This window comes from Lepidothrix coronata, unplaced genomic scaffold (genome assembly GCF_001604755.1).
Source record: "Lepidothrix coronata isolate B3197 unplaced genomic scaffold, Lepidothrix_coronata-1.0 Scaffold32, whole genome shotgun sequence".
Lineage (NCBI taxonomy): Eukaryota > Metazoa > Chordata > Aves > Passeriformes > Pipridae > Lepidothrix > Lepidothrix coronata.
Window position 1 is genome coordinate 3614627 of NW_016690212.1, and position 12406 is coordinate 3627032.

A 12406-nucleotide genomic window follows, 5' to 3' on the forward strand; every position below is an offset into this window, starting at 1 on the left:
ATTACAAAAAGCTAATGCTCTTATTGGAACAATACGTGATAACGAGTACAGTGAAGTTGGCTCTACTGCAGATTGGAAAATCAGGCAACAAGTTGAAGGGGATGATAGATCTCAAGGGCCTTCACACTGACAACCAGCATGACTCAGTAGTGTTGACCAACTTTGCTTTATTTAATGCATATTGGTCAGTCTTTATGTTGGCACAACTCTGCTCATGGCACATTCCACAGTCCTGGCACACGGGTACTTCACTTAACACGTTACCTTATTGATACCCATCGTGAGGAAGTGATCAAGTAAATATCGAGCTTCTGTCAAAGTACAAGCATTAATCACTGCTGTTGCATCCAAGGTCTCTCCTTCTTCCTGTGGGTGCAGCAATAAAAACAGTCAGATTGTGAAAAAGTCCCAAGAACTATATTAATGCCAGCAGACTAGAAAGCATCAGCTTTTAACATTTAAATGCTTTGCAATCTTAACTTCCATTACACTATTGACACTAGAACTCAGACATGAAAATTCAATTGTATAAACAGTCTTATTTCAAACTTCACACGAAAGCTTTCACCAATTTTCACTTCCTGGTTCAGTAATTACACAGACAAACCAAAAATAATTTTTAAGTGAGAACATTTTCAAGGCTAGCACAGTTGTGTTTCTTGTCCCCATTTTACCATTTTTGCATTAATACTTGACTTACTTTTGCTTCCTCCATTTGCATAATATTTGCTTGGCAGTCAGATATGCTGTCATTAATGTAGTCTATATTCGCAGTTACTGATTCCGTCTCTTCATTTATGTTTTGGACATTTCTATCTGCTTCACTGCCACCATCTTTGATGAGTTTCTCCCTTTTCTTTGAGAGCTTTTCTCTTCTTTTTGTAAGTTCTTCACGTTGCTATTTTTCCGAAAGACATAATATAACATAAAAAGGAATTAGTAAGACCTCAGGGTATTTAAGTGCCTTTTTGTTTTGTTTTCTTCATGAATTCTATGGGAAGAAGTTACACAGGTGAATATAGTAATGTATTTGCAGATGATCACATTAATGTGCTTTTTATTTCTTACTAGGCACAGCAATCCCATGGTTCAAATGCTTACTGGAGTCAAGAGTGTCTTCACTGACTGCAATGGATTCCACACCGCTTTGCCAATGCCACCACCACAACAATTCATTTACAGCAGACATGCTTGCACTGCTCTCTATTTAGTACAGTGGTACAGCCAACAGTGCACAGTAGATTACCCACCGTAAGTAACCTGTTCATATCTGCCTCCATATTGGAAATAGTCATCTTCTGCATAATAATATCAGTCACTCTGCGTTCAAGTAACTGCCACTTCATCCTGGCTGCCTTTGAGGAGTAAACTCTGCTTGTCACTGCTTTCCGCTGATATTTCTTTCTGTAATAAATTCAAGAGAAACATACAGCTAAGTCTAAAGTAGTCCAGTTATAAATTTGAATATGGAAATGATCAGGACAGAGTATTTTTCACAGACAACTTTAAAATTTCACAGAGAATTTCTTGCAGTTTTTCATTGCACCAGACAGTTACCTCCATCCAGCCCTGAACTGTACTACACCTTAATATGTTGCACTTGAAAAACAGGTATCATAAACCACAGCATCTTTTATGACACACTATTGAATTCAAAGGCCACCTAGGAGTTATTTCCTACTTAAAAAGGAGATCTGCTTTAAACCATAGTGGAAGAGCACAAATAAACCTAATACATTAAACTGCATTTTCCAACAAGTTTTTTTTGTACTTAAGAATGCTGCTGGCATTGGACCACCAAGGGCATTTTTCTTGAGGAGTAGATTAAAAAACCTCAAAATTTCAAAATCCAGTTTATGAGACTTGTCCTTTAATGCCATTTTATATTATTCTACATTGTCTTAAACCCAGAAAAGTAACATTGCTTTTGATAAAGGTAAAGTGTCCATTTTATGAGCACTACATGACAACAGTTTGACAAATAACAACTGCTGCAACATGTATCATCTAAACATTATCTGCCAGAAAATCCATGCAATTTTCAGTTCTCCTAAGAGAGTACTAAAGAGTTTGAATCCTTACCCTGTTCCATTTGTTGCAGTTACAGATAATGCTTGAACCCTAGCAACAGGAATTCTCATCTTCTGCTGTGCTGCTGTTCTGGAGCCATCGTGCTCAGCTGCTAAGCTGGAACTTGCTTCCTGCATTGAATGCTCGGGCAGACTCAGCTTTCGACTTACTTTCCCTGCCACTTTATCAGACAGAGGCCTTACTTGCCGACGAAGGGCCGTGACCTGAAACAGAGTGCAAAGGCATGATTAACTCTTTCCAGAACTGTGTTCTAAATTACAGCAATACAATATCATTCTGTTTTCAAAGATTAATTGCTGTTTTACCACAATACCTCTTCAGTTTTGCGACGTAAGATCACTTCTTGATTTCTTTTCTGAGCTTCCAGAAGCTTGAGTTGATGCTGTGAAAAAATACAAGCAGCACATGATATTTTTCCATTATCTGCCACAAGGATTGTATTGTATTAAAAACAGACATTTACACACTAATGCAAATCTGCAAAATTGCTGTGACATGAAGCAGTCAAGTTACAATTGCTTCTTGCTCTTTCTAGTGAGAATGAAAGTTAGTGCTTCACTGTATCAATTCTCTATCAGAAGAATACTTACATGCAAGCAAGGTGGTAGGAAGAATTTTGTGAAGACTCACTAATAAAATAACACTGATATACATATTCAGTTAGCACAATAGAAAATAGAAGGCTTATCACCTGAAGCTAGAAACTGAGTTATCATAGAAGTCAGAGCAAATTTTGTGCATTTTGGCTGGTGAAAATATACAGGTATATGCCTGCCTCAGTGTGTGTACACAGGGCGTGTGCCTGCAAACAGACCCACATCATAATGACAGATGCTTATTCGAAACAAAAGTTCTTTATCTGTCAAATCACCTCTCGTTTGCGTTGCTCCTTCTTAAGCTGTGCAATCTCTCTATTTCTTCTAGATTCAGTCATTCTTGCTTTTTCCTGCTCTTCTTTCATTTGTTTCATCAAGCGAACCTGTAAAGAGGTCATCACTTAGAAAAGCTGTTCACACTGAAGTGCTGCTTCCTGCTCCCACTCATACAGAGTTTCTTCTTCAAATTGTCATTTTCCAGTATATTCCATACTTTTAGCAATTTACCTCCTCCATCTAATGTACCTTTTTCACTCAGAGATGAATAACAGCTAATAAGTTGTGCAAGCTTCTGCATTTTTGATACCGTAATTTCTGTTCATTAAACCTAAAAGCTACCCCTCTCCTCCAAGAATAGCCTAGTCCTCATAACTTTTCTATTTTCAGACTTTCGAGCAGCTAACAGTTATCTGGGAGATGGGTACACAGGAGATTTCAAACCAATTTTCAGTAAACACTCATTGTACACTTCAATTTACCAATATATACCTTTGTTTTCTTCATCTCTGTCACCTCCTGCTGCAGTTTCTTGAGTTGCTTTTCATATTGAGACTGATTTTTAAGCAATCGTGCATGTTCCTTTTGTGCTGTTTGAAGCCTCTGCAGTTCTTTATTCATGGCTTGGAGTTTCTTTTCATATTCTGACTTGATTTTTTTTGCTTTTTCTTCCGAATAGGTCTCTACAGAACCTAGAACAAAATGAAATTCTTAATCTGCTTTTGTTCAGGATATCTTCACTTTGCCAGCCACAGCAGATGACTGCTTCCTCTGCTTTAGCATTATCAGCAATACCTTAAAAAAACCCTAATTTGTCTCTAGTTCCTTTCTCCTGCATTGCATTGAACTTTCCACCTTGTATGCATTCTGGGATAAGAGATCAAGTATTAACACTTTCCTCTGATTTCTTTGCATTAGACAACAAATCTGAGCACCTGAAGACACAAAAACACATCCTTGTTCACACATGTGTACAAGGGTATAACTACAGTCCTAAACGCCATCAAGCCAAGTATTCCTTTTCTGACACTGATCAAAAAGGAAAGTTGAAGGAGTAAGGAAACAGCAAAAGCTTATAAAGTATATAACTATAAAGCACATATAGTATATTTTAAAAAAGAAAAACAAAATACTTTCCTCAGTACTCTACCAAAATTCAGGGTTTTTGTGTCTTAGGACTCCTGATCACAGATGGTTTTTCATCTCAATACTATTATATATTCAAAAGGTTTGGGCAGTAGAACATCTCTGAAAGATCACTCTTCCTTGTTTTTATTTTTATGCATAGAAAAAGAGAGTGGGGAGTAGAAAGCAGGAAAACACCTTTCATTCAGGAACTATCTCAAGGATGACATCAAAATGAGAGCTCCTAGAAAACTAAAAATACCTATTCAACCAAATCAAATACCTGTCAGTAGCAGTATATTTCTAAGCATTTTTTCTCTAATTCTGGTAGAAATTAGAATTAGTAAAGAATGATACACTGGCATTATGGATATAAATCTATTTCTATTTTCTGCAATTTCTCATCACATTTGAAAAAGAAAACGAAGGAAGTAGCAAACAGTTCAACTTGAATAGCTTACACAAGATCAATTATTTTGTGCTTCTTACCAAGGTTTTGAAGAACCTGATCTCTTTCAAGCTGAGTGTCTCGAATTTTATGTTGTAGCATCATTAGTTTCTCTTCATACTGTTTTTTCAGTGTCTGCAATCTTCGCTGGCTGTTTTCTAGCTCATCTATCAGTTTCTGCTTAATGGCTATTTCACAGGTGATATTTGCCAAGTCAGCTTGATAATTTTCTGAAATAAAAAGGCTTCTGTTAAGGTAACAGCAAGAATCACATGAATATAGATACTCCTTGCAATCTCAGAGTCATTTGCTGCTATGTTAATTGTGCATAGAAGAATTCTACACAAATTACAATGCAGCAAGCAAAACTCTTATTTGCAATTCTTGTTAAAGTCTCTTTCTTATACACTCTCAATCCTAGAACTGAGAAACAGGTAAGGAAAGATATCTCACACTGGATCACAGTTGCCCCAATGTTGTAATTTAAATCACAATACCAGCAAGCTGTCCTTCCCCATACAAAAAGTTGCAAGATTTCAGCCATACCTGGGGGCTGGTGAATAACTGTCATTCATAAACCCAGCAGGTTATAAAAGGAAAAACTGACTTCTGGCAGACTCCAAAGGGAGACTTTCCCTTTCTAGATCTTAGAAAGATACAGCCAGGATTCTAAGAAGACAGGAACCATCTCAGTCATGGAAGTGAAATGGTGAAGGGAATGAGAAAAGCAGGAGGAAAAAGCAAGGAAAAAGGACTAACCAATATGACAAATTCATAAAAGTTGAATTAATTTCTTTAGCCAATTAGGTCCCTTTTTGTCTTAAGATTATGTGCTCTAGAATAAAGATATCAGTTAAGGATCATTCTTTTTCAGGTTCCCAATAATGGTTTGTGTGACAAGAAGAAACTAACATTGGTTTGCCTATTTGCCCTGTTCACATGAGAGATTTGCTGATGATTCTGTTTCTGACTCTTGCTACACAAAAATGAGGAAGGCTGATGGACTTTTAGCCTTTCAAATAAAATTCTACCTTTTCCAAATTAGCTGATAGGAGCTATTCCCTTGGTCATTAGTTCTGAGACATAAAAATAATCCAGTACTTAAACCTTACACTTTGGATATTTTAACCAAGGAAGAAATATGTTATCAAACACCTGATGTCCTCTGGTCAGTTTTAAAGCCAGTAACAGGGACACTTCATCAGCTATCTGTTACATGTTTTATCACATAACCAAAAAAATTATTCACTGGACATAAAATTCAGAGAGAATTATGGGCAGTTGGTTGACAACAGGCTATCTTGCCTACTAAAACCTGAGGTATGACAGATATTATTTGTAAAATTCTACAGAATATTTCACTGACATCACCTTTTTCATCAGAGTCAGTATCTGATTCATCTGAACTTTCAACAACTTCCATGTCGTCTTCATCCTCATCATCTTCCTCTTCTTCATCCTCGTGATCACTTACTTCCTGAATTTCCTCCTAAAAAACATACAAAGACGTTGAAGCACACCCAAGCTTTTTCCATCTCCCAGTCCCTTGTGACTATCACTGCGAAGCTGCAGTTATTCACCTGATCCATTCCAAATTTCCTTTCTATAATCTTGTAAATCTTTAAACAGACAATAAACAAATAAACCAAACACTTCTAAATACTTACTGCCTCCAATTCATTATTCTCTCTCTCCGAAGTGCCTTTTTCATCTCTCTTCTCCTGCTCATTATCTGTGTTATCCTCTTTAACACTAGTAGAAGAGGCAGACACAAAATATTCACAAACTGAAATGACATGTGCTTCCCATCCCCCAACCAATGTTTTAATTCCAAATAAAGATGAAAACAAAAGTGTAGTTAGAAAAAGATACAGGTGTTGGGCATGGGTAAAATACAACTTCCAAACTTCTGCAGATAATAAAATAATGCCTAATTACTCTTAATCTTGGCTTGCAAAGTAATAGCAATGATTTGCACATTGTTCAGCATACTGCACAGCTGGGACAATTGTAATACCCATCTCCATATACTACAGCAGCACTCATTTTGCATGGAAGTTGCAGTGTACCCAGAGTAGCTTTTAGAAAACAAAGAAAGAACATTATGTGCAAGTACAACATACATTACGGGTATTACTACACTCTCAAGCTATAACAGAGCCTACTGTGCTTAGAATAGTCTCAAAATGTATGTATAAACCTTAAATAATATCCTAATTTATCATACTAAAACTAACTACTCTTTTGATCAGAGTTATCTACTTGGATATCAAGGGAATGCTCAAAATAGGCATTGATGCAACAAAAAGGGTTTACAGCAGGTTTTTTTGTTTGTTTGTTTCATTTTAAAGGTTTGGTGTATTAGCCATTATGGAAAGTTTTAACATTTTTAAGTGCACATATAAGACATCACATACAAATACAAAACAAAAAAACCAATGTCACTTTGCAAATTATCACAGACCAGATGTCAGTCACTCTAGAGATACATGTGCACAACCCAAATCTCCAATGGATGGGAAATCATGACAGAAATCATGTGAATCATGATTCACATTGTCTGCATAGGGAGTAATAATGAAAAAATGTGGTTAGGATTGCATAATGTGGAATCCACCTCAACTAACTTCAGTTGCATAATATTTTGGCAAGTCACATGCTGTCACTGATCAGGCACTGTAACTAGAAATGCACATCTTCCTCCACTGACACCAAAAGGAGCTCAGACTTGAGATCTAACTCTTGGACAAATCCAATACTCAGTGCAGTGAGAAGAAATATTCAGTACATTTGAGACACTACAATTTGTCAAGTGACACTTTTAAAACCACCCTTAAAACAGCTCAAATTTCAGAAGTGTCAGTTGAGTAACATAGTTCTTTTGTGCACATATGATTTTTTTGTTATAATACTTTTTTAACCTGTTCAGTGCTAACTGGTTCCTTCAGCCCCACTTATTACAGTGATGAGCTGCACAAGGGGGTCCAAGAAAATTTTTGCTTGGACCCCAGAAAGTTGGGGATGCTGGAATTAAAAAGCCTAACCAGATTTGTACACAAACAAATGCCAAATGGGGAACACTGAGCCAGACAATCTCATTTCCATAGATTCTCATCTCCCTCAGCAAAGAACATGTTATGTTTTATGTTGGTTATTAAGACTAAGTAATGATGGATCTTAGCTGCAATCCTCATGCAGATTGAGGCAAATTCACAGTTTCCCTTCCACTTGCAGATAGCACAGAGCTCATCGCTGCAGAGAATGTGTTCTGCCTAAGAAAGGGGAGAGTCAAAAGGAAGTAGAGCCAGAAGCTCTCCCAGGCAGAACTGTATTGCTTAATGTGTGTAATAGTAATCTGTGGATTCACATTGTCTGCATGAATTTTGGATCAAAGAAGACAGCAGAAAAATAAAAACTCCCTTACTTTCACTTTTAATCACAGTATATTTCTCTTTTTAGAGTCCTCAATTTAACTGCTTTCTATGATTTACTACTTTATCTACTGGTTTGGCTGAAACTGAATGAAAGGAATGATCGAGGCTTCAGTCACATGCTTTCAGAAACAAAAGAAGCAGACAACTGAGCTGTGAAGGTCCAAGACATTCTTGATCTCACACGCCAAAATTATTATTATTGTCATATGCTGCCTGCTAGACATTTCATACCGTATGTGCTACTGCACCTTCCTCTTGCCTTTCATTCCATACAGGCCGTGCAAGAAAAGAAATCTACTTAATTCTACAGGAATTCCCAAAGGCACCACCTCCCCACAAAAGCTTGCTCAACGCTGCAATCCCAGAGTCAACCTCAATTCCACAACAGAGATTTCTTGCAGTTAGAACACTTGTTGAAAGTCAAAACACAAGAAAGAATTTTGAAAACTCAAATTAACTACTCCTGAAGTACCTATGAATCTACCCAACTCCTTTTCATGTATGACAACCAGTTAATTGAAATGACAGGTAATTAAAAACCTGGGAAATATTCCAACCTTCTTTCTTCTTGACTGCTTTCCTCAAGTTTCTGTAGCCTTCAAAAGCACGAGGTACAGTATTGGAAGGCCAAGCCAATGAAGGACAAACCAGACAGTGAAAAGCAAAAGTGATAAGAAGGTAAAAAAATGATATATATGAGCTTGTGGAGTTCAAAATGAAATTTTAAAAGATACCATCAAGAGACAACAAGTAGTAAAAAGGCAATATATCTTGCACAGTTGGAAAGTAAACAGAAAACAAAGAAGAAGCATTTGTAGATTAACTAATCTGCCACTGTCAACAACTGTAAATTCAAGTTACACTAAGGAAGAAGTTTTAGACAATATATTTCACTTTGAGAATTATTTCTAATCATGAATTTTAAAAATCTCCTAATTCTAGAAAAAAGCTTTCTCCTCTTTTGCCACTTAAAACTGGCAGTTAAAAATACTGAAAATTGCAAATACTGCCATTGACCTGAAGTTATAAATCCTCAGGAATATATAAGGAAAAAAATACACATTGATTTTATATATGCTGATAACATATTGTAATATAAAGCAGAAATAAGAAAAATTTTGTATTAATATTCTAAATAATATATTCTGAATATAACTCATAAAAAATCTTCAAACTGCATTCATGTTTTTTTGTTTGGGGTTTTGTTGTTTGTTTTTAAATACAAAGTAGAAAACTGCAGTTTGTTTTTCTGGGATTCAAAAAATACATGCCAATCATTGCTTGTTATTTTTTAATAAATTAACAAAAAACATGCACCAGAAGCAATGAGATGGACAAAATGTTAGTATTTCTCCCTGTACTTATTCCTCTTGAATGAATGTGGATGCATCAGTAAAGAAATGTCTGCATGACTTATGTAAGCATAGAGGTGGCTTAAAATTCATCAACTACTGAAATTCCTCATGTTCCCATTACAAGAAAGTTTTGAGCAAGAGCTTTTGCTTCCTTTCCACCTTATAATGCCTCTCATCTTCCTTCAGTATCAGCTTGGAGCTAACACTCTGAACCCCATGTAATTTTATCATTTAGATTAATAAAGGTTGGGGAAGTCAAAAGACAACAGTCAGAGATGGTTACCAAGTATGTAAGGCTGACTAACAACTGAAAGGAATGTGGAAGGTTTACTCTGGGTCTTCTGGTGAGTAGGTCACAGTGTAGGACACTCCAGTCAAGTATGTCAATTTTTCAGTAGCCAAAACATTACTGCCATGTAAACTGTTTCTGTTAAACTTTATGACAGATGCTTATTAAAGGCTACAGATACAGAGCAGTACAAGCTTTCTGCTCATTCAGAAACTGGCTCTTCAGGCTACCTCACAACAATTTAGATGAGTTGCATGTATTTAAAATTATGCACCTTTTATTGTACTGATCCATAACCAGGAAAGAAAAGATCAAGAAAGGCAGCAGATGGGGCAGAACTAGTATCTAGGCTTACCAATCCCATTTTAATAGAAAAATGCTAGTTAGACAACTTCCAAAGAACAGCAACCCTAAAAAGAAATAGTACAGTAAAAACAACTAAATGCCTGTAGAAGACAGAAGTAGAGCAAAGAATCCCTACCAAACTTCAGGGTAAATTGTGTCTGTGCAATACATTAAAACTCAATGCTGATTCCTGAAATTTCAATAGAATAAAAATTCACAGTTATAAAACCTGAACACAGACACTGTATTTCACTAATTAGATAGAGGCACTCAGCAAGTAACAAGCGTGACAACATATAATGCCTCAAATTCTAATATTTCTTAGCATCTAAGGAATTTTTCTCTCAACATATGCACCTCAGAAATTTATAATTATTTATTGCAAAGCAGTCTGCAGATAGGCCAGTATATAGATTCAAACCTCACCAGCACTTTGAAGATTATGATCCTATTCTACAGAATGCAAGACCCACTTTAAGACAGAGACTGGACCATCAAGAGATCTCTTCAAACTTAAATTTTTCTATGGTTCTCTAATTCTATACTACTACGATAGAAAACTGATAGCAAAAATAGTTTATGGTAAGTAGTCAATACTTCTGGATCAGACTACTTGGTTACCCCATCACAAGATTATTGTCCTGGTATGAGCAAGTTTGACTAGATGCAGAAATTTCTTTCAGAAAAAAAAACAAAAGAAAACAAAATGAACAACCATTTGTTTTACTTACTACTGTACGTATAGTATAACTTTCAAAAAAAATTGTTTTTTTAAATCATAATCTCTTACAATAAGAGATATTACTCAATGTATCTAGTAACCTTTATACAGACACAATCCTGTCTTCTAGCTAATATTCAGGCCCCAACCTAAAACCTGAGGCTCTATCTAAGCATGTAGTTATATGCATGCTTGATTTTAAAATGTGTTAAAACATACAAAATCAAAACTCTTTGTTCCTGCATTTATAGTTACAGGTCATATTGAAGTGCTTGGCCTAAGAGAGGCCAGAACATTCAGCTGATTTTATTTAATACTTCCATCTTGCCCTCAAGTTCCTACAAACATGAGACAAAATCCATCAAAATCCCCATAAAAGTATAAGAGCTTCCTGAAAAATAATATGCAAATGAAGAATCGAATTGTTATTAAAATGAGTGTTCTCTACAAGTATCAGACATTTGTGTGGTGAATGGATTTATAGATACACAACCTACTTTATACTTGGACTGTATTTCCAGCTTATACTATTTTAGTTTTACACTGAACTTGTAGAAGTCTGAAGGACCATTATAAGAAAGAGTAATAGATTAGAAGCATGGGGAAAATTCAGATAAAAGGGTGAGATTTTTAATGAAATCAATGTCTCTGAGTACACAAACAAAGCCTTGTTGTATTAACTGCTGTCTGAACAGGCATTTATGTCATTGTCTATGAGGATTTTAGTAGATGAGAAGTTGGACAGCAAAACAGAGCAAAGCAGGATGTTGCAGAGAATTAGGAAACCTCAAATTAAAAACATTCATAGAAGCAGAAGATAAAGCAAAAGAAGCCATTCCAAGAATCACCAAAGAATTCCCAGCTATTCAGAATATCTTTTCTTCAGAAAGCGATTTCAATTTTGACAGAGTTGAAAAAAAGTTTATAATTTTTTTTAAAACTTCTGTTGAATTTCAAATGCATTAAAAAAAAATTTTAAAATATCAAAATCTATGAAGAGCACCTGTGCTTTTACCATTGTGCATAATTATATATAAAAATCCATTATAACAGAGACATTAATTCTACAAATACTGCATACTTCACTGGAAGAAAAGATGCAAAAGAAAAACATCCATAACTTCAATGCGTAAAAGGGTTTGAAGGAACAGCAGTTTAGAGTCCAAACCCAGACAATAACAATAAATTAATATTTAAGTCTCAATCGTTAAAAAATACACCTATTTACTAATAAAGAGAAAAGAAATAGCATTATAATTTGTACACCACCTCTTTTTCTTTTTCCTTTCTTTTTTTTTCAGCTTTTCTAGATCTTTCTTGGCTATATCTAGAATTTCCATTGTCTCTTTCTCTGAAGAAAGCATAGAAGCAGAAAATGCTGATGGTCCACCAAAATATGCGGCTCTTGATGAAGCTCTTGACAAGTTGCGTCGAAGATTTTCATTCACTGCTTCACTTTCTAATAATTTTGCTCTTAATAAAAAAAAAAAAAATTTAGACCATGAATTACAAGTATTGCCTATACATGAAATGTACACTCTTTAGCATCTGTACCTATGGAATACATGAAAATACAAATGTCTGTATGAACATACACACATATATGTACACATACATATCTGCATATGCTATATGTATATACATGTTACATGAATGCCATACAAAAGCTCTAGCACTAAGTGGGGATAGGCCAGATAATTTTTTTGCATGATATGTGTCCAAGAAA

General features: G+C 35.5%; 1 protein-coding gene across 10 annotated transcripts in view; it reads right to left on the reverse strand.

The window, feature by feature from the left end:
• The window catches only part of KIF21A (kinesin family member 21A), an 87818-nt gene that overhangs the window by 27287 nt on the left and 48125 nt on the right, over nucleotides 1-12406 (reverse strand). For 6 of the 10 annotated variants that reach the window (XM_017811464.1, XM_017811462.1, XM_017811470.1 and 3 more), the window contains exons 11-22: nucleotides 11950-12153; nucleotides 8528-8566; nucleotides 6204-6288; nucleotides 5908-6025; nucleotides 4578-4766; nucleotides 3456-3655; nucleotides 2963-3070; nucleotides 2405-2473; nucleotides 2083-2294; nucleotides 1251-1404; nucleotides 701-898; nucleotides 265-366 (exon numbers count right to left, since the gene is read on the reverse strand). In XM_017811464.1, the coding sequence (XP_017666953.1) occupies nucleotides 265-366; nucleotides 701-898; nucleotides 1251-1404; nucleotides 2083-2294; nucleotides 2405-2473; nucleotides 2963-3070; nucleotides 3456-3655; nucleotides 4578-4766; nucleotides 5908-6025; nucleotides 6204-6288; nucleotides 8528-8566; nucleotides 11950-12153 (1678 nt within the window). The remainder of the gene's footprint in view (nucleotides 1-264; nucleotides 367-700; nucleotides 899-1250; nucleotides 1405-2082; nucleotides 2295-2404; nucleotides 2474-2962; nucleotides 3071-3455; nucleotides 3656-4577; nucleotides 4767-5907; nucleotides 6026-6203; nucleotides 6289-8527; nucleotides 8567-11949; nucleotides 12154-12406) is intronic. The other 4 variants (XM_017811468.1, XM_017811465.1, XM_017811469.1 and 1 more) reach the window with 1 other exon arrangement.